Here is a 20,447-nt window from a genome sequence, read left to right on the forward strand (position 1 = left end):
GCTTTCACATGTGGCTCTCCCCTTTGATCGTGTACACCTTCCGGGTTACAGGACTGGAGTAGGTGGTGGTGGGAGGGTGCATAGGACAGGTTTTACACCGGGGGCGGTTGCAAGGGTAGGAGCCAGAGGGTAGGGAAGGTGGTTTGGGTATTTCATAGGGATGAACCAAGAGGTTACGAAGGTCAGGTGGACGGCGGAAAGACACTCTTGGTGTAGTGGGGAGGATTTCATGAAGGATGGATCTCATTTCGGGGCAGGATTTTAGGAAGTCGTATCCCTGCTGGAGAGCCACATTCAAGGTCTGATCCAGTCCCGGGAAGTATTCTGTCACAAGTGGGGCACTTTTGGGGTTCTTCTGTGAGAGGTTCTGGGTTTGAGGGGATGAGGAAGTGGCTCTGGTTATCTGCTTCTGTACCAGGTTGGGAAGGTAGTTGCGGGATGCGAAAACGGGCACAATATTTCGGCGATCAAACATGTCGCCATCATCAGGTGAACTGACGGACTGAGCTCCTGTGAACGCGCCGGCAAGGAGATCCGTACACTACGGCTGCTCAGGGGGAACTGGGTTCGGTCGCGGCGACGGCCGAATTAAATACCCTCCGCCCGCGGCACGCACCCTCCGCCGTCCGCGCCCCACGCCACGGTAGCGCGGTGGAACAGATTGCGACGGCGTCTGAGATGACGTCAGTGTGATGGCTCTGTCCGCCGTGGTCGTCACAACTATGCGTGTGCTCGATTTACTCTTGATTAACCCAATCGCTGGTTTCCAAGCCTTGCTAAGATTATAGCCACAGTCACGGTTTATGAGGTCGTCATTGGTGCGAATTTCGATGGCCTCTCTAACAACGCTGTCCCAGTATCTCGACGTCTGTACCAGAATCCTCGTGCGGTCATACTCCTCATAAACCGTGACTGTGGCTATAATCTTTGCAAGGCTTGGGAACCAGCGATTGGGTTAATCAAGAGTAAATCGAGCAAACGCATAGTTGTGACGACCACGGCGGACAGAGCCATCACACTGACGTCATCTCAGACGCCGTCGCAATCTGTTCCACCGCGCTACCGTGGCGTGGGGCGCGGACGGCGGAGGGTGCGTGCCGCGGGCGGAGGGTATTTAATTCGGCCGCCGCCGCGACCGAACCCAGTTCCCCCTGAGCAGCCATAGTGTACGGATCTCAGTGCCAGCGCATTCACAGGAGCTCAGTCCGTCAGTTCACCTGATGATGGCGACATGTTTGATCGCCGAAATATTGTGCCCGTTGGACACTATAGACCGGCAGTACACCCGTGGATATTTTGATTAAAATAAATGGGAGTTACAACTACCTACAACAATAATTTGGTATGTTCCAAGACTTCAGCTGATTATGAATCCGTCCAAATTACAGCTGTTACAAATACATGGCATTTTCTTATAATTATATAATTGACAGTTATAACACTTTTGCATTTATGAGCCATTCTTCTTTGATAGAAACATGGTTAAAGGCAGCAGTATCTTGCCATGTTACAAAACTTATTGTTTCCAGAGCTGAACGATGACGACTTTATTTATCAACAAGATGGGGTACCCCTCCTGCATGAAAATCTGAAGGACACTGTACCAAGCCACTGGATTGTTCGTCAAACAGCTGGTGACATAGCAATTCTCAGCTGACCTCCATGTCACTGGATTTGATGTCCTGTGAATTATTCCTATGAGGTTTCATTCAGGGCAACATTTATGCACCAACACTATCACAGAACATAGAAGTGTTGAAGAAGCAGATCTGTACTGCCAAAACATCAGTGATGATGAACACGCTTATGTGGGTATGGGAGAAATTTGAGTATTAATTACTAACAAAGAGATAGAGGGGCTGGCCAGTACTTACCTCAGCTCAGTACAGCCGATAGAGACACAAAAAACAACCGAAAATTTAAGCTCCTAGCTTTCGGAATAAATGTTCCTTCATCAGGGAGGAGAGAGGGGAAAGAAAGGGAAGAAGGGAAAGTGGATTTAGTTACTCACAACCCAGGTTATGAAGCAACAGGGAAAGGAAAACAGGGAAGGTAGCAAGGATGGAGGCATGGTTGTCAGAGGGAAGCCAAAGATCATCTTTGGCTTCCCTCTGACAACCATGCCTCCATCCTTGCTACCTTCCCTGTTTTCCTTTCCCTGTTGCTTCATAACCTGGGTTGTGAGTAACTAAATCCACTTTCCCTTCTTCCCTTTCTTTCCCCTCTCTCCTCCCTGATGAAGGAACATTTATTCCGAAAGCTAGGAGCTTAAATTTTCGGTTGTTTTTTGTGTCTCTATCGGCTGTACTGAGCTGAGGTAAGTACTGGCCAGCCCCTCTATCTCTTTGTTAGTAATTGTTTCACATCTTTATATGAGATTTTCCATTAATTAGTTAAATTTGAGTATTAATATGATATTGTCCGTCACTGATGGAGGATATACCGAACATCTTTAATCTAAACTTGACAGATTTGTAAATATGTGTTCGAAGTTTTGAAGCTGTTTGTCATACAATTTAATAAATATATTCATCCAGATGAACAAAAATAGTGCTTCCATATTTTTGTCACACAATTTAATAAATATATTCATCCAGATGAACAAAAATAGCACTTCCATATTTATCATGCGGTCTTTCAATGGCAAGGAGCATTTCGTTATTTTTGGCCTTCACATATCGTCACTGCTGTGTGTCTCCTGTACACACAGTACCTAGCACTGGTGTTGACTGCATAGATCTTGTAGCAGCTCTTCTTTTGCTGTTGTTATGCCTTCTATTTTAACAGATATAACAGTTAACTGTGGCCCTGAAAATCAGCTTAAACGAAACCCCTCAAGGACTCAAGTGTGTGCTTTCTATTTGAGAAACAGGGAAGTTACTCATAAGTTGGTGATAGTATGGTCAGGAGTTTAGTTACAACACTGGTCAACTCCAAAATACCTCAGATTGACGCTGGACAGATCTATTACCTTCAAGAGACACTGCATGAACTGCAAGTTGAAAGTTTGCAGCACGAACAATCTCTTAAGAAAATTGGTAGGGGCACAGTGATGCAATCAACATGAAACCATCCAAACCTGTGCACGTGCATTAGCCTATTCTTCAGCAGAGTATGCTTGTCACATGTCAAAAAGGTAGACGTAGCTCTCAACAATACCTGCAGAATTATAATAGGTTGTTTGAAATCTACTCCTGTCGAATGGATATACCACTTTGCAGCAATAGCAACACTTCTCATTCAAAGAGAAATTGCGGTGAATAGGGAATGAAAGAAAGTGGAACAAGAACAAACCCATCTCCTGTACAGGCATAAACTAAATTTGCAATGACTGAAGTCAAGGAAGAGCTTCTTTAGAACATCAAAGATACTTAACTACCACTGCTGAAAATGCCAGGGTGCAATTTTGGAGGTAAAGATATCCCTTCCATCTGGTTCGAAAAGAGATCCTCAAACTCTGCCTCCAGGACATGATGAGGAACAGATAACCTGGAAATCTTTGAATAGGCTGAGATCAGGAGTGGGAAGATCAAGGTTTACTCTGGCAAGATGGGGCTACAGTACAGAAAACAATATTAAGTGTGATTGTGGAGAAGTCCAGATTGTCCAGGACATGCTTCAGTGACGACTGTGTCCAGCCTCTTGGATTGTAGAAGACCTCCATCAAGTGACAGAAAATGGACTGGAAGTGGCCAAATTTCGGTCAAAGACTATATGGCATATTAACTGTGCACCTATGTATGTTTTTGACACGAGATACATAAATCTGTTCGAAATACATATGGTCTTTGGGAACACCCTATACTCTGGGGGTTTCCTGTATTTCTTGGCTATGAATAATGACATGATCCACATATCTTGTAAAAATATACAGGTAGCACATTAACAAATTTACATTACCTTCAGCTGCGATATCTTCCCACTAAGTGACTCCTTGTCACCGGTGGGCTCTGAGCACTTGCTGAGTTTCTCTCTAGCAGCCCTTATCCATTGCATGAAGTCATTTCCTGCATCAATGAATGCCTGGTGTTGCTCGACAGTTTCTTTCTGACGAGCATATAGTTCTTTCGCTTGTTTTGTGAGAGTCTCATATTTGCTTGATATTTCCGATGCTGGTTGAGCTTGCTGTAGATCTTCTGCTTTCAATGTAACTGATTGTATCATAGGTTCAAATGACACAATATCTTGGACTATACTGTTTGTCTTTCTTAGTGTAGCTTTGCGTTCACCAAGACTTAAAGAGCTGAGGCCTGGAGCCTGGCCCTTTTTGGCTTTTGACACCTGAAAATCATGAACATTTTACTCACAGTCCAACAAACCAGACTGTGTCAATATTTCATGTTTTGTTGTTGTCTTACTTACCTTCTGTTCACATACTTGCAGCAGTTTAGCTTCACGATCACTAATCCATTGTTGAAGTTGTGAATATGATGAACTGTAATCTGCCCACTGTAACAGATTTGTCTCGAGATGCACTTTAGCTGTGGACGTTTTGCGCACAAGACGATCCCACTCTGCTTGCAGATCACGAAGTTGTGCATTAATAGTATCTCGGCCATCAGATCGTGTATTGCGAAGTACTTTTTCTCCACAGTTTACTGTCGCATGAACAAGAGCCTGGCCTTCTTCCTGGCGATGCAGTAGTTCCTATTGAAGCAAATCAGCAAACATACAACTAAGATTAACTTGATTATACTTCCTCAGAAGCAACTTGCAAAGTTGTTACTATGCTTTACAATAATTAGCTCTGTATGTACTCTTAAATTATTCTAAATTAGTATGTTGGTTGGATGACAGAGATTGTAATGTCCTGAAACACCTTCATACAAAATAACAAAAAACAGCATATATGGTTATGGCCATTGTTATACAATACAATATTTGGTAAAATTTCAAAAGATGCTGTGCTGTGTGAAAAATTTCTATACAAGGTTTGTCTTCAGGAAGGTAAACTAAAAGACACTAGCAGAAAGCAAGAGAACATCAATGGTAAAGGCTAATAAAACATACCTGCTTGGGAATTTATTTACATACCACAAAGACAAGAGAATGTGTGTAGATTATGTGATATCACACATAAAATGAAAGGGAGAAGAAAAAGAATGGATAGACATAGACAAATAATTCAGAATAAACACAAAGCAACAAATAAACAACTAGTGGACATTAAAAAATTAAATACAAAAGTATCATATCTCAGCACAAAGAGAAACAACATACGAGAGAATGGGATAAATGGGAAATAACACATAAGATATACAACCAAAGAATTTGACTGTTGCAGAAGTCCATGAATTTTTGGTGCAAAGGCAGAAAAATTACAAAGTCTTGCAATAGAACTGATCAACCAAAATAAAAGGAAAAGTGTTGGAGGAGATAGGATGACAAAGAGAAAGTTCTATGCAATACACAACCGGGAGGAAACTATGCTGAAATCAGGAGGATGATAAGAAGCATGTGTTTGTCAGAAATACTTCCTGCGTATATACAAGTGGCAAAGCATTGAGAATTCTAAACAATCAGTGCAGTGTGTTACAGTTTTTTAATTCACAATCTAGAATACACTATATTTGTGATGAGTATAAGAAGCAAATGCCTGATGCCAATTGCAATGATTAAATCATCAACAGTTATATTGATGGAGAATGCCAAACTGTGATTACATATATTTTCTCTCCTTTTATTCTTGAATGAATATTTTTACCTGTATCTTCTCCAAGCGAGCCTGTATTACTTCACGGGTTGTGGTATCGGAAGATCCACTGTTGTCACGAATTATCTGTTTAGCATTTTCAATCCAAGCTTTTGCCTTCTCTAAATTGTCAACATACTGTTGATGTTGTGCAAAATTTGTTTCCACCTTCTTGAGAACATCTTTAGCAAGATTCACTTGTACCTATAAATGAAGTTATTTATTTATCAAACCAATTTATTATTTAAGTAAGTTAAAAATATCAGAATTGACAAATGGTTTCCATATAGTATAGGTAAAGACAATTTAATGTAAAATAAATAATTTAACCTAATATTAAAGAGCAAAGCAAAAAATTCACTTAATATGATGATGAAGTACAGTCTCCACACACGCATGCACAGTGGTAAACTACACTGTCATCAATATTATAAAAACTTAAATATTTATGCTACAAGATAGAGTACAGTAAATTTTATCTAACAAATATATCTGAAGAGTCACTTTGAATAATGATACATTCTTTATTGTTTTGATGTGATGAGGTAGTTTACTATGCAATGATTTCCAAGTTTTGTCTGAGGGTCTTTTGAACATACATAACATCTCGTCTCAAGTTTTGTCTGTTAACATATGAACTGAGAGATTGACCTTGTCTACGAATTTTTCATTACCTAATCATAATCAATTCTTCGTCACTAAATTTTGAAAAAGCGTATTATATGCAGTTTATATAACATATAAGGAGTTTTTCACCAGTAAATGCCTAAAATATGATGACAAATAGATTGAGGAAGTGGACAGTGTTAAATTCTTGGGGTTACAACTTGATAATAAATTCAACTCGAAGGAGCATATAACAGAATTGCAGTAGTGTCTAAACAAATCTCTATTTGCAATGTAAATGTTGTCAGACAAATGTGATATAAAAATAAAAACACAAGTATTCTAGGTTTAATTTTATTCCATAATGTCATAAAAGTTACTTTTTGAAGTAACTCATCAAGCCAATCTCAAGTTTTCAGGGTCCAAAAGCACAAAATGAGAATTGAAGGGGTTGGTGAGGAAGAAAGTACTAACTCTCAGTTTAGTACAACTAGTTTGATCACACTATCTGTTATGTTTCTGAATGCATCATATGCTGGTAACATTTTCCCCCAAATGTACCACTAGAGAGAAATGTCTGTTTTAGAACTTGTTTTGTCTTACTGCATTTATGTTCTTATCATCGGCTTTAACAAAAGATATCACACACAGCTTATTTTACTTTTTTGTGTCCGGAAACCAAGTCACAATCTTTCAGCCCAGTATAGGGCCATGTCCAAGGCTTCTTTCTTGTCCAGCCATAAATCATCGGGGTTGTACCTATAAGGGCAGTTTGGGCAGGTGAACAGATGCTCCATATCCTGCACAGTGCCACAGTCACACTTATCACCTGTGGTTCCAGGACCCCATCTAATCATATTTATCTTCCCTGGGGGCCACCCCTGTCCTTATTTGGCTCTGCGTCCTCCATGTCTTCCAGTTTGTGCTGAATCTGCTGGGCACTTCCTGTGCAGGTGGGTAATCAGCTGGTGGTTCTTCTATTATTGTAGCAAAGAAACTTTTGCAGGATTTCAATTGCCTGGGTTTACACTCACTACCAAAAAGGGGATTCCAAGCGTCAATAGTTTGTCTGAGCCTCTCTGTGAATTCATGTGATGTTATCTGAGAGTTGGGATTCACAAACCCGGCAGCTCTATATAGTTTTGGTAGGGAAGTAGTTTCATGCATCCCATTATTAATTGTCATGTTTCATTAAGACTTATGTCAACTTTCTTTGCTTGGGTTGATCTGCATCACACTGGGGAGGCATATTCAACTGTAGAGAAGCATTAGGCTTGTGCAGTGGTTCTTAATGTGGAAGGTTTAGCACCCCATTTGCTATTAGCTAGTTTCCGCAAAATATTATTTCTGACAGTTACCTTTTGTCGCGTCATTTCGCAATGGTAATTGCATGTTAGAGATCTATTGAGCACCAAGCTCAGGTAAATTGGTTTGTTGGTATGCTCCAGTGTGGTATTATTCCAAGAGACGGTAAGTTTATGGGTAGCTTGCCAGGATCAAAGGTGGAAGGCACTGACTTGCGTTTTGGACTGGCTTGGCTTAAGAAAATTGTTTTTATTATACTCAGACATATCTCTAAGAGCTTTCTCGAGCTTCTGTTCTACATCCTCAAAGGTCCTCCCCTGTGCTTGTAATTGCCAGGTCATCCGCAAACAGAAAAAAAGTTTTGTATGCTTAGACATTGGTCGTTGGTGTACATATTAAGTAGGGAGAGTACCAAAACACTTCCTTGTGTCTATTTTTCTGGTTTCTCTACCAGCTCTTTCTCCCATTGAGGACAACATAAAATTGTCTATTTTGTAATAGAGACTTAATAATCTTAACAAACTGATAGTCTCTTAGTTCATTATAGAGCTTCTGGAGCAGCAGCCTGTGGTTAATTGTATCATATTCAGAGCTAAGGTAGACCAAGGCTACCCCTGTTATCTTTTTATTTTTGTATCCTTCCTCTGTGTGTTCTGTTAAGCACAGAATTTGGCTAGTACACGATTTTCCAGGTCTAAAACCAGCTTGTTGAGGAATAAGTTTCATCTCAACAGAGTCTGTCATACAATTTGAAATAAGTCCCTCATACAGTTTGTAAAGATGACACAGGAGAGATATTGGGTGATAGTTCTTTGGTGAATCAAAGATATGCTCTTGTGGGTTGCCACTTCCTTCCGTCGACCTCTTCAGTTATTTGTGGTTTGAACTCAAGAATATCCTGCTGAGAATTGTTTAGGGAACTACAAATACTTATGACTTCTTCTAAATATATTTATTTCTTACTGAAACTTATCATTAAAAATATAGTTTTTTTTTAAATCAACTGCTCAGTTCATGGGACTAATACTAGAAATAAAAATCATTTTCACAAAAACATAAAGTCACTTACTTTGGTCCAGAAAGACGTACATTATTCAGGAACACACAGTTTCAGTAACTTGGCAGGAGCCATAAAAAGTTTAAAAACTAATAAAGTTCAGTTTAAGAGGAGCCTAAAGGATTTATTGGTGGCCAACTCCTTCCACTCCACTGATAAATTTCTTGGCAGGACTTACTGATGTGTACAGATTACTAATAACATTAGAAAATGAGAGTATTAGTATAATCTGATTTTTGTGCAAATTTAGTGCAGTAAAGTGATCACTGCAAGCAAGTGTTGTAAAATAATTTTTCCATTTAATGGTGCATGGCTACAACAGCCCAAGAAGTACCATATGTACCTCACTGTACTGAACATTTACATGTTATGTGGCAAGTTATTTATTGCCTTTTAAATGAAAATAAGTTTAAGATGTTGTTTACTTATTCTGCATCTGGTGTTCTGTGGAAGCTACATTAGAATATTTGTTTTTCTTTGTAAATACTTAGTGCACATTCTTATTTTTCAGACACATTTTACACCCTCGAGGGTCTCCTCACTATGGATCTATTTGAATGAAAATTACATCTAATATAGACTGCATCTACAATTTTGTTTATGTATTTTGTTTATTTTAGAATATGTAAACACAATAAAGATAGTATTTGAAACTTTTAGAGGAGCTGTTCATGAGGTTATGGTTACAACATTCTTCATGGCCTATATGATTCACTTTTAGGGTGTCGAATAACATTTACTAGTTGATGAGTTGCCACATAAAAATTTACTAAATCACAATAAGGTGTTAGTCTCTTTTGAATATTTTCTCTGTTGTACACCCAGCAAGAATTTCGATCCAGTAGCATGAAGTACTAAACTTTTTACTATGTAGTTTATGTGGGTGCCCTGCTTCAAATTTTACTGAATCAATACCCCAAGAAAATTATGGTATTGCACACATTTAGTAAAACTTACGCTTTCAGTTTGATATGCAAAAGCAGAACTTGTTTAGATTTACATATGTATAAAAATGTAAATTCCATTGCATGCTCCAATAATAGTAACAGATCTCAGTTTTGTATACCAGACCTGATGACTAAAATCTTTTTGGCTGCCAAGCCAGAACAATTTGGTTGGTAATCCCAACCTTCCAATAACTTCAATTGGTACTGTCACCAACAGCACCATCATCATCAGGAGAAAATGCTGACTAAAAGGACATGACAGCATCCCCCACATACATATAGAGAGCAGGAAGCAAATTATAAGGCCCCTGCTGTGCAACATTCCAGAAGCTTCCTTCTCTCTAAGAATACCTAGCTGATGCTATCATGTCTGAGAAGCCAGTTTTTAGCCTCGGTGTCAGTGATTAAAATCTGCTTGATCTAACAATTAACAAACAAATGGATGCTGAATAACAACCAAGAACTTTTCATCTATGATAATTCAGTACCCATCTTCTTAAGAATACTTTTATCAAGATTGACTTGACCTATAAAATAAAATAATTATCACTCTCCTAACATCAAATACATGCCTTCAGTTTTATTGCATCACAGTAGTATTCAACTGGAGTAGAAATGTTTAACAATAACACTTCCAGTCCATAAAAATAGAATTAATAACCAATCACAGACATGTAGGAAGTATCTATCAATTAACCATACTTTATGAACAGAGTACAAGGATATTTCAGTTTTTGAGTTTATGATTCTGATTGTTGAAAACACAGATGGAAATATATCCACAAGGCATACTAGCATTAGTGGGTCTATTTGCCCCAAAAGTCACACATATGTTGCTTCTATTATTAGCTGACTGACTGAGGCGAATTTTAGAGTCAAAACAATCATCAACTTCTTTCTAACTAGGATGACTGTAGCTTATTATTCTGTCTCAAAGGCAAATGTCATTGCTTCAACACTTATGTATACTACATTTTCATATATTATTTTCATATGTACTCAGATTAATAGTACTGGAGTTATTGAATGTTCAGATGAAACAAAAAATAATCTAGTAATATATATTTATATGACATACCTCATATCTAGAGTTCAAGTGTCGTAGCTGATTGTTGACGTAAGTATCTAGATGTGACTGTAGAAGAGCAGAAGCTGTACTGTTGAAACGTTCAATCTGTTCACGTCCTTTCTCAAGTTTTTCAAGGATATCTTTAACTTCCTTCACTTGTTTCTCTTTCTCTGGCAGTGTTGCTAACATTGCTGTCTTCTGAGCCTTGATAAGAATATCAATCTGCTGAAGCCAATCAGAAAGGCGTTCATATTCCTCCTTATAATCACGCCACTGTACTACAGTTGCTTCCAACTGCTCCTTCTGATGCTTAATATCTGTACAGTAAAGAAAGTAAAGTGATGCACAACCCAATATGGTATGTTTAGCAAGCTGTCCAGGCACATTACAATATGCCCTTTTTATCTAAGATATAAATATGTAAAAATAAGAAATATAGGACTGAGTTAACACTTATTTAGTATTAAAATCTGAACCTTAGTAGCAGTCCACCTAAACAAATAACAAGTTCACTCACACTCACTCTCTGGTGTAAACAACACTCAGCTCCTTAAACATATGTGGCATAAAATGTATAATTGACTAAGCCACATGTTACATGTTCTAGAACACAAGGAACTCATTTAGAATAATAGAAAGCTGACTTATTAGACAAAATTATTCTTTTCCCCCTAACACGTAGTCTAGTACATATTTCATAAATTGCATTAGCTCAGTTGGACAGTCTGGACCTATTCAAGATAACAATCTTAACATTCAGTTGAAAGGCAGTTGGAGATTTCAACATATTACTTTTGGGTTTGTGTGTGGGCTCTCAAAGGCTGCTAGTCCCTGCTATTTCCTTCTATTTTCCTGGCTTTATTTTAGTCAATACATGGTAGTAGAACTTTGTTTTTCAGTAAATGACATTCACAGTTTGGAAACAAATGACCTCTTCTGTATAGAGCAAGGTGATGAAGCTACAGGGGAAAAAAACTAGTTACTGAAAACACTGCAAAAGCATGGGGTAAACTCATCCCCGAGGGACGCCACCTTGAAGTAACATAGTCCGTGCGGGGGGAGGGGCTTGTGTGTTCACAGGGAGTTGAGGGCTATGCCGGCTGTGAGAATCTATGGTTGGTAAGGTCTTGGCTGATAGACAAGACTAAGTGTGGCCCACAACGATCTGTCATCCCACATCCATTTCTTGCCCTTTCCCAAATCCTCAGTACCCAACCCAAGGTGTGATGCTATCCGTGCCGAGGAGTGCATGACATGTGGGAAGATGTGTTGCGAATGGAGCCTCAGGGATACCGGACGACCTCCCTGAATAATTAGCATTGCACCGCATGGAGTTTCTGTGGTGTGGACTGATTAGATCCCTAACTCTCATGGGACCAAAATGGACAAGAAAGGGGCAAGTTGAGACCTCAAGACACCTAAACATCAGGGCTGGAACTGATGGAAAACTTCCCCTTAACATGCTTAGGGGGACAGACCTGTTCAAGAAGTGGGAATGGTTACTAAGAAGTTGGACCAGATTAAGATCAAAGACTTGTCTGGAGCTCAGAGGAGGAAACTTCTTAGAGAACAAATGCTAAAGGAAGTCAAAGAGTGGCTTCCTAAACAAAAGTGGAGGGAACTAAAAGGGCTTGAGGCCAAGATCTCCAAGAAAAGACTGTCCCAGGGCAAAGGGGGTGTACAAACCCCTTCTACACTGAGGGCAGGCAGTAAGAGAACAAGGGAGGAATGTAAGACTCCCACTTCTAAGGATAACTTTATTCAGAAAAATCCAAGGCAAGAAATAGGAAAACAGACCTATAGTACTACAGTCTTGGTTTTTAGGATGGCGGTTATCCAGCAAGGCTATCCACTGGTCAAAATCACCTTGCAGCAGGAGAAGCTCGCACAGATGGCTCTCTTTGAGAAGATTGGGGGGGATACTGGTCCAGGACCTAAATTCAGGAGAGTCTATCTGGATCACAGTGCTCTTATCTTTGTCTGTTAGGGAGTGCGTACAGTGGACTGGCTTAAGGAAAAGGTGCCCCTAATATCACTGTGGGAGGATGCAAAGCTACTGGTAAAGACAGCAGCTGAGCTCTTCAAGACCGCAAAGATATTAATCTGGGTGCCAAATCTCCTTAAGGATACCTCTCCAGAGGCTGTGATTGAGAAAATACGTTCTCAAAACCTGACAGTCTCGACAGAGGTTTGGAAGGTAATCAACTGGAAGGTTGCACCAAATGGCTAAACCCTTGTACTGGAAGTCAGAGAGAAGTCCCTGAGGGGAATGCAGGAACAGGACCTGAGACTATTCTTGGGGTTCTCACAGGTTGCTGTCAGGGTAATCAAAGACATCAGAAGCAACAATGGTGACAAGATGGAGACTGAATGTGCTGCAGATAAAGGGGCCACTGCTGCCTTGAGTCGTCTTTTGGATAGACAGGAAATGGATGTGGCCCTGATTCAGAGACCCTATTTATATAAAGGGGATGTATCAGGCCTTGGTGGCACTGGAGGTAAGGTGATTTATGTTAGAAATATAAGAAACTCCAGAACATGCATTTACGTAAAAAATGGAATCCCCTTCAAGCCAATGGCAGACTTTTGTTCTACGGAATTAGTGACCATCAAGATGCAGCAAGGTGAGGAAGGTATCATGAGGGAGTAAGTAAAGCCTCGGCATACCTTCCTCATGAGGACAGTGCTCCTCCTACTCAGGAGGTGATGAGGCTGATAGAAGCCTGTGCACAACAGGGCGACCAACTGTTGGTTGGGTGCCACATTAATGCCCACAACTTAGTGTGGGGCAGTGCCGACATCAACAGTAGAGATGACAATCTTTAGAATTTATTCTAGTTAATAACTTAAGAAATCCTCAACAGGGGCAAGGAACCTACATTTAGGAATACAAGAAGGGAACAGGTAATAGACATAACCTTTGGTTACACTTAGATGGGTAGTTATTTCAAACAATGGCCTGTGACTTTTTAGAGCCATCCTCATCAGACCACATCTATATTAAGTTCAAGGTTGAAATGGGCATTAGACAGACCATGTTCTATAGGAACCCCAGGAGAACGGACTGGGAGGCATATAGGAGGGACCTCGACTCAAGCCTACTGGAAGTCAGTACTTCGATAAGGAATCCTGTAGAGTTTGAGGAGATAGCAGAGGCCATCAAGACCTCATACAATGACAACCACTGAATGGCCAAAAAGTGCACAAATAGGAATGCATCTTGGTGGAACAACAACCTGGAATCACAGAGGAAACAGGTATGAAGACTGTTTAACATTGGGACAAGAAAAGGAAAATGGGCTCAATAGGACAGACTTCACAAAATCCTCACTAGGATACCAACTAATCCAGAAGGAACTTTAAGGAAAGACACTGGGGAGTGTACAAGGACAGCACATTAAATGCTGGAACTACTCATTTGCCTCAATGTACTCTTACAGACAACATAGACCAGGACGAGGTCCTTGTGAGATATTGGTTTTCAGGTATTTGAAGGGAGAACTAGGAATCTGCCAGAGAATGTGTTGATTATAGTAAAATCCAATGAGGAATCATTCCTAATGCTGGAGGGCAGTGTAGGTCGTCTTCATTACAAAGCCAGGGAGAACTATCATACCAAGGCCAAGGATATGAGACCAACTGGTCTGTCCTTCTTTCCTCTTAAAACATTAGAAAAACTGGTCAGTGTGCATGTTAGGGAGAGGAGGTTAACTAGGGTCCCTCTACACATAAACCAACATACACACACCAACCAGGAAAATCATGTGAAACTGCACTCCACCAACTTGTTGGGAAGGTGGAGAAAGGATTACACTTTCAGGAAGTAGCCCCCTGCATCTTCTTGGACATTGAAGGTGCTTTTAGCAACATGGCCTTCAAATCTGTGGTTAAGGAAGCAGAGGTGCATGGCTTGCAGACCACCATTTGCAGGTAGATTAGAGCCATGCTTAGTGGTAGAAAGGTAGAAGCCATCATGATGCAAGAAAAAATGTAATCAATACCACCAGAGCCTGTCCAGAAGGATGGGTCCCATCCCCTCTACTGTGGAACCTTGTGGTGAATGAACTCATTGTAGAATTAAACTCTGGACAATACTTTTGCCAGGGATACGCAGACGATCTTTGTCATAGTAATACTGGCAAATTCTCAAGTACAGTCACAGCTATGGCACAAGGAGCACTGAACATTGTGCAAAATTGGTGCAGGAAACAGGATGTAACAGCCAGTCCTAAGAAGACTGTTGTAGTACCATTTACGAGGAAGCAGATCCAATGCACATATTGGAATCTCAAGCTCCTCAATGAAACTCTACCAGTGAAGAGGATAGTGAAATATCTAGGGGTAACCCTGGATGAGAAACTATCGTGGACCCCTCACATAAGGATCACCTGTTCCAAGGTGAATGGTATTCTAATGAGTACCAGGAGAACTTGTGGTAAAAACTGGGGCTTAAGCCCCAAGAGTAAGTACTGGATACACACCATGGTAGTAAGACCTATTATCACTTATGGGGCTACAGTGTGGTAGAAAAAGGTAGAACAGCAGGTAGCTGCTAAGGGGCTTGCTAAGGTGCACAGATGGGTCTGCTTAGCCATTACAGGTGGAATTGGCAGCACACCCACTGATGAGATGGGAACCATGCTGCACATGCCCCCATTACACCTGACGGTAAAGATGGAGGCAGCAGCTGGAGCACACATGTTGAAGCATGGCAAAAACGGGAACTCACTGGGGTATCCTCGATTTCACACTGAAATACTGAGTGAGGTAGACATAGGTATGGTTGGAAAAATGCTGGCTGACTATATAATAACCCCCAGCTGCTTCAACAAGCCTTTCAATGTAGTAATTGGAAGTAGAGAGCTCTGGGAGAACAAATTTTGACACCATACTGGGGACATAGTCTGTTTCACTGATGGTTCAAAAACAGACCAAGGTTTTGGGGCTGGGGTATATGGAGAGCAGCCAAGGCTGGAGAGTGCAATCTCTCTAGGAAGATGGCCACTGTGTTTCAAGCAGAAATATCTGCTATCAGAGTGTGCATGGAGGAGAGTTTGTGGGGATGCTACAGAGGTCGTAGTCAAGAAGCCCTAACAGCACTGGCAGCCTCTGCAACAAGATCAAAGATTGTGACAGAATGCCACAAAGTCTTTGTGGGGCTAGGGGAAAGCAATAGAGTAAACCTATTGTGGGTCCATGGTCACTCAAAGATTAGTGGTAATGAGCAAACCAATAGGTTGGCCAGAATAGGGGCAATGACACCATTTATTGGACTGGAACCTGTACTGACACTCACCGAGGCGATGACCAAAATAAAACTACAAGACTGGACAAGGAGACAGCATGTAGATTATTGAGCTAAGGTCCAAAAGCAAAAACATGGCAAGGTATTGATGCCGAAGTCATGTTCTAAGAGAAGTCTCTCAATCCTGGGCTTGAACAAGAGAGAAATGAAACTCATGGATAGACAATTGACAGGCCATGGGAACTTCAAAAAACATCTATATACACTGGAGATAATAGAGGAAGACCCCAAATGTAGGTTGTGTGGTGTGAGGGAGGAAACCGCATCACATTTGATCTCTGAATGCGAGGCATTGGAGAACAAAAGACACAGAATATATGGATCAACTATACCTGAAGAAATTGTATCTGGCAAAGCACTGGCAAAAAATCTCCTTGCACTGTTCAAGGGCACTGGTTGGCTTTACTAGAGACACAGGGAATGATACCGCACAATAAACTCTGTTTCGGAGCAGGCTTGACCAATGTTGCTTTGGCTTTCCTGATAAAATCAAGTCAAATCAATGGGGTGAACTAAGATTTTATTGCCTGAACAATAATACTGGAAACCTGTGTAGGAGAGTTTGTTTGGTACACTTAAGCATAAAGAAACAATAGCATTACCAGTGAAGCACCAACTGTCAGACTAAAATTTAAAAATACAAAATTTCACTTTTATGTGCAGCACACACATACCTTTGAACAATCCCTCAAATGACTCTCGTAGAGCACGGACCTCATTCTTGATTATTTCTTGCCCTTGAGGAGCAGTACTTGCAGCAGCAACCTCAGCTGTGTGTGTCAGATGCTCTACAAGTAATTCACCCTGTGCCTGTTTATTCAACAGAGCTTCCAATGGAGCAACCTGAAATGGCAGTATTCAAATTTACAATATAACATAAAAGAAATGACACTGCAAGAACTACCAAAATGCTAGATGCACGGCATCCAGAACTGCTTAGACAGATTATGTAGACTTAAAAATTCAGTTTGAAACATACGGAAATAAAAGCTTGAAGTACTTTTTTTAAAATTTCAATATTCAATGGAAATACAAATGCAGCTGCTACTGCTGTTGACCTTATTGTTCATTATAGACATGATATGTTTCCTCCATGCCAAAAGTCTCAGGTGTTGCATGACTTAATCAAGAGTAGTAGCTAGAGAAATTTTTTTGAATTATAATTTCACTCTTCTTCTTCTTCTTCTTCTTCTTCTTCTTCTTTTTCCAAATCTTTTCCAAAATTCTATGTGCATAGGTATATACCTGCTCTGCCCCTCAATATCTCATACTCTGTTGTATCCTCTTGTTATTGATAATTACATATAATCTGAAGTACTCAAGCTAAACATTAAGTTTTAACTACTGCAGGGTGTTTATAAATTTTATAACAGATCATGTTTGAGCACTGAAAGGCAAAATATCTTCATTCTCCAAATATGAGTAAAATTTGAGGTAGCCAATAAACAGTTGCTCGAGTCTTGGATGCCAGATTCCTGATCCCAGAGAGAGAAAGGGAATAGAGGAAGCAGCACGTATGTCATCTACAATGTATATATGTGTGTATTTTTCATTCCTCCTGCTAGCTGACTTGATTAGAGTTGACAGTAAAATGCCTGCTACTTTTCTGCACCTTCTAAAGCTTTGCTTCCTACAGTTTATCCAAAAGAAATCTGAAATTTATAAAATCAGAAAACACATCTATCTTATGTGTTTCATTTGGCCTTATGATACTTTAATTCTTTAGCTTTCTTTATTCACCGCAAAACAGTTTACATCCCCACTTATTATTCTTCCACTGTACTGAATTAATTTCTGTATTTCCTCATGCATATGTAGAATTAATGTCTCAAAAATGTATGTGATAAATACTGTCAATTATCTTACAGTAAACTACTATATTTCTTTTCAGCTTATTATATTTTCAATGCTACTACAGTCATAATTTAAAAACTTTATTTTCATTCAGTCTCCCATTTTTATCAAGGAGTTACAAAAATAAAGTAGAATCTTGAATTGCATTATCTGTTTTGTTTCAAGAACCTGACACTTTATGAGTCAAAAAGCAAGGACACACCCAGATAATTTTTTCTTCTTTCAAGCACAGTCCTGAACACGAACACCCACTTGTTTATAACATTGTTAGAACTACACATTAGATGAATTTTCCTCACCACTAGCTTGACAAGGCTCTTGTTGTAAATATACAAGCAGAATAAATGTACGGTTAACTACGACGACAATGCTTATTGTGCGCCAGAACTATTACACCAAGGACTACCATCTCTATCACTCATATAACTTGTGTGTCCTCATATAATCTTGAGCTGTTAACACAACCTGTTAACACACTTGCAAGAGCGTTGCAGGAAGAAGGGGCCAGCAGTGAAATACATTTATTACAGGAATTCTCATACACTTCTAGAAGTGAGTGCCTATGATTTCACTAAATCTCTTGTTTAGCATACTCGAACCTTACATGGCTGATTACAGAGAGACAATACTAAGGCTTCAGAAAGTGCAATATAAAACAGCAATTTTAGAGTGTGATGCTTACACCAAATGTGACTGATTAGCTGGCAGTCGTGACCTAAATGTGGTGTTTTGCTGGTATTGTATGCTGTTTGGAAAGGAATGTAATGGTAGATGAACCAAAACCAGGTACATGAATTTGGGAAATTATGTGAAGTCAATAACTAGGCAAGGACAGTCTTCGATTTTCTATGATTGTCTGTAATTATAGCTGCTTTTGTAGAAAAACAAAAAAGAAACTGCACTTATATAAGTGATACAATATTCAGTGCTTCGGCTATGTGACTGGTCACCACAGGTCATTGCATCTGCCACACTACTTTTTACATTTAACAATAGATTGTCAATAGGTCATTTATAAGAACTGTATAAGGGGATACATACAGCATTTTCTATTGCAAGTTTGTCGCTGAGAGGTCTCTGTTTCAGTGATGGCACTTTCTCACGAGCTCTTCCCAACCAGCCCATCAGGTCATCATGAGCCTCCTTATACAGTCGATGATCCTTATACTGATCTTCCCGTTCAGTGAGCAAGTTCTGAAATCAGATGTTGCATAATGTTATAAAAAATACACATGCTCCAGATGGCAGTTGTTTTTTAAACTGTAATAATATATTCCAGTTGATGAATGAGTTACATAGTTAATTATTGACATACTCCTGTAAGGCAAAATGCTTTGTTAGAATGTAGGTGTTACCAACCTTTATCCTCTCAGCTAGTGAATCAAATTTATTCAAAATCTGCTGTGCTTGTGTAGCAGCATGGCTTTGTTGGCCACTTGCTAGCATCTCTGCAGCCTTCGCTTTCAAACTATCGGTTTCAATTTTTTCACAACGTACCTTCTCATCCAGACACTGAAACCAGAAATACATGTGTAGAAACTGTAATAGTCAATTATAATAAAAAGAATCATATGCCATAATCCTCCCAGTCTAACCTTTATGCGCTCTAACTGGGCTCTCTTCTCGGACATTGTTGACTGGAAATCTGACAGTTCATTTGATACACTTTCCAAGTAATCAACTGTTTTGTTCAACTGCTGTATCTGTTCCAAAAAGCCTGCCCACCGATGAATACTGTCATCCAGTATGGCCTGGGTTCAAAGATACATTCACTTTTGAGAAATACCAGGAAGGAATAATTGACAAAAAAAATTATTTAAAGGAATAGCTAAACAAATCAAATAACATTTGTGGCAGAAGAGGAAAAGCAGCCCAAACAAGGAATAGCTAAAACCACACTAACAGACATGAAAACTTAAAAATGTAGTCAAATCTTAAGCTTTTGTAGTTTTACAAAACCCCAGAAGTTAAGATTCAACCATTTCTAAATGGATGTTTGTCTGCTCAGATCTTTTGTTACAGTTTTGACAGTTGGTGAGTAGATGTTCATATTACAAATTATTACATATATTGTTGTACTAATTTTTTTTACTTTATTTTGTAAACATATAACAACTTATAACTTAACAGGAAGTTACATACTTTTGTTTCCATCATCTTTGATGCTAAAACACTCCATTCTTCTTGCAAATTGCCCAAAGCCTGATTTATGGCATCATGTCCTGAAGGAGCAGTGTTAGCAAGTACAGTCTGAGCTAGTTCCACAAGGCTCTGAACTTTGGCAAAGCCTTCTTCCTTGTACATCAGAAGGTCCTGCATTTAACAAAAAAATACACAACAACGCTCAGATGATACAGTAGCAAGCAAATAATCACATGTTCATGGACGTGTTTTCTCAGAAGAGCAATAAACACTGCTGCACTGCTTACAGGAGGGCAGAGAGTAATGCACAACCAAGTATAAAGTGGACAGTAGTCATCAAATTAGATGATGTATCAATGACAACAGAAAGCTAGCTAACAGCCAGTAACAACACTATCTTTTTCTTCTCTTTCATAATCATAAATATTATCGTGATCTTCATTTATGTGCCCACTGAAAATAAACAGCTT

The 20,447-nt window shown here is 39.6% G+C and overlaps 1 protein-coding gene across 6 annotated transcripts in view; it reads right to left on the bottom strand.

Moving 5' to 3' along the window:
• LOC126278964 (muscle-specific protein 300 kDa) overlaps positions 1 to 20,447 on the bottom strand; it is a 1,270,985-nt gene that overhangs the window by 309,602 nt on the left and 940,936 nt on the right. For all 6 annotated transcript variants that reach the window (XM_049979256.1, XM_049979254.1, XM_049979257.1 and 3 more), the window contains 9 exons: positions 19,978 to 20,148; positions 19,431 to 19,586; positions 19,195 to 19,347; positions 18,877 to 19,029; positions 16,656 to 16,824; positions 10,686 to 10,993; positions 5,705 to 5,896; positions 4,363 to 4,647; positions 3,901 to 4,281 (listed from right to left, as the gene is read on the bottom strand). In XM_049979256.1, the coding sequence (XP_049835213.1) occupies positions 3,901 to 4,281; positions 4,363 to 4,647; positions 5,705 to 5,896; positions 10,686 to 10,993; positions 16,656 to 16,824; positions 18,877 to 19,029; positions 19,195 to 19,347; positions 19,431 to 19,586; positions 19,978 to 20,148 (1,968 nt within the window). The remainder of the gene's footprint in view (positions 1 to 3,900; positions 4,282 to 4,362; positions 4,648 to 5,704; positions 5,897 to 10,685; positions 10,994 to 16,655; positions 16,825 to 18,876; positions 19,030 to 19,194; positions 19,348 to 19,430; positions 19,587 to 19,977; positions 20,149 to 20,447) is intronic.

The sequence above is a fragment of the Schistocerca gregaria genome, chromosome 6 (genome assembly GCF_023897955.1).
Source record: "Schistocerca gregaria isolate iqSchGreg1 chromosome 6, iqSchGreg1.2, whole genome shotgun sequence".
Classification (NCBI taxonomy): domain Eukaryota; kingdom Metazoa; phylum Arthropoda; class Insecta; order Orthoptera; family Acrididae; genus Schistocerca; species Schistocerca gregaria.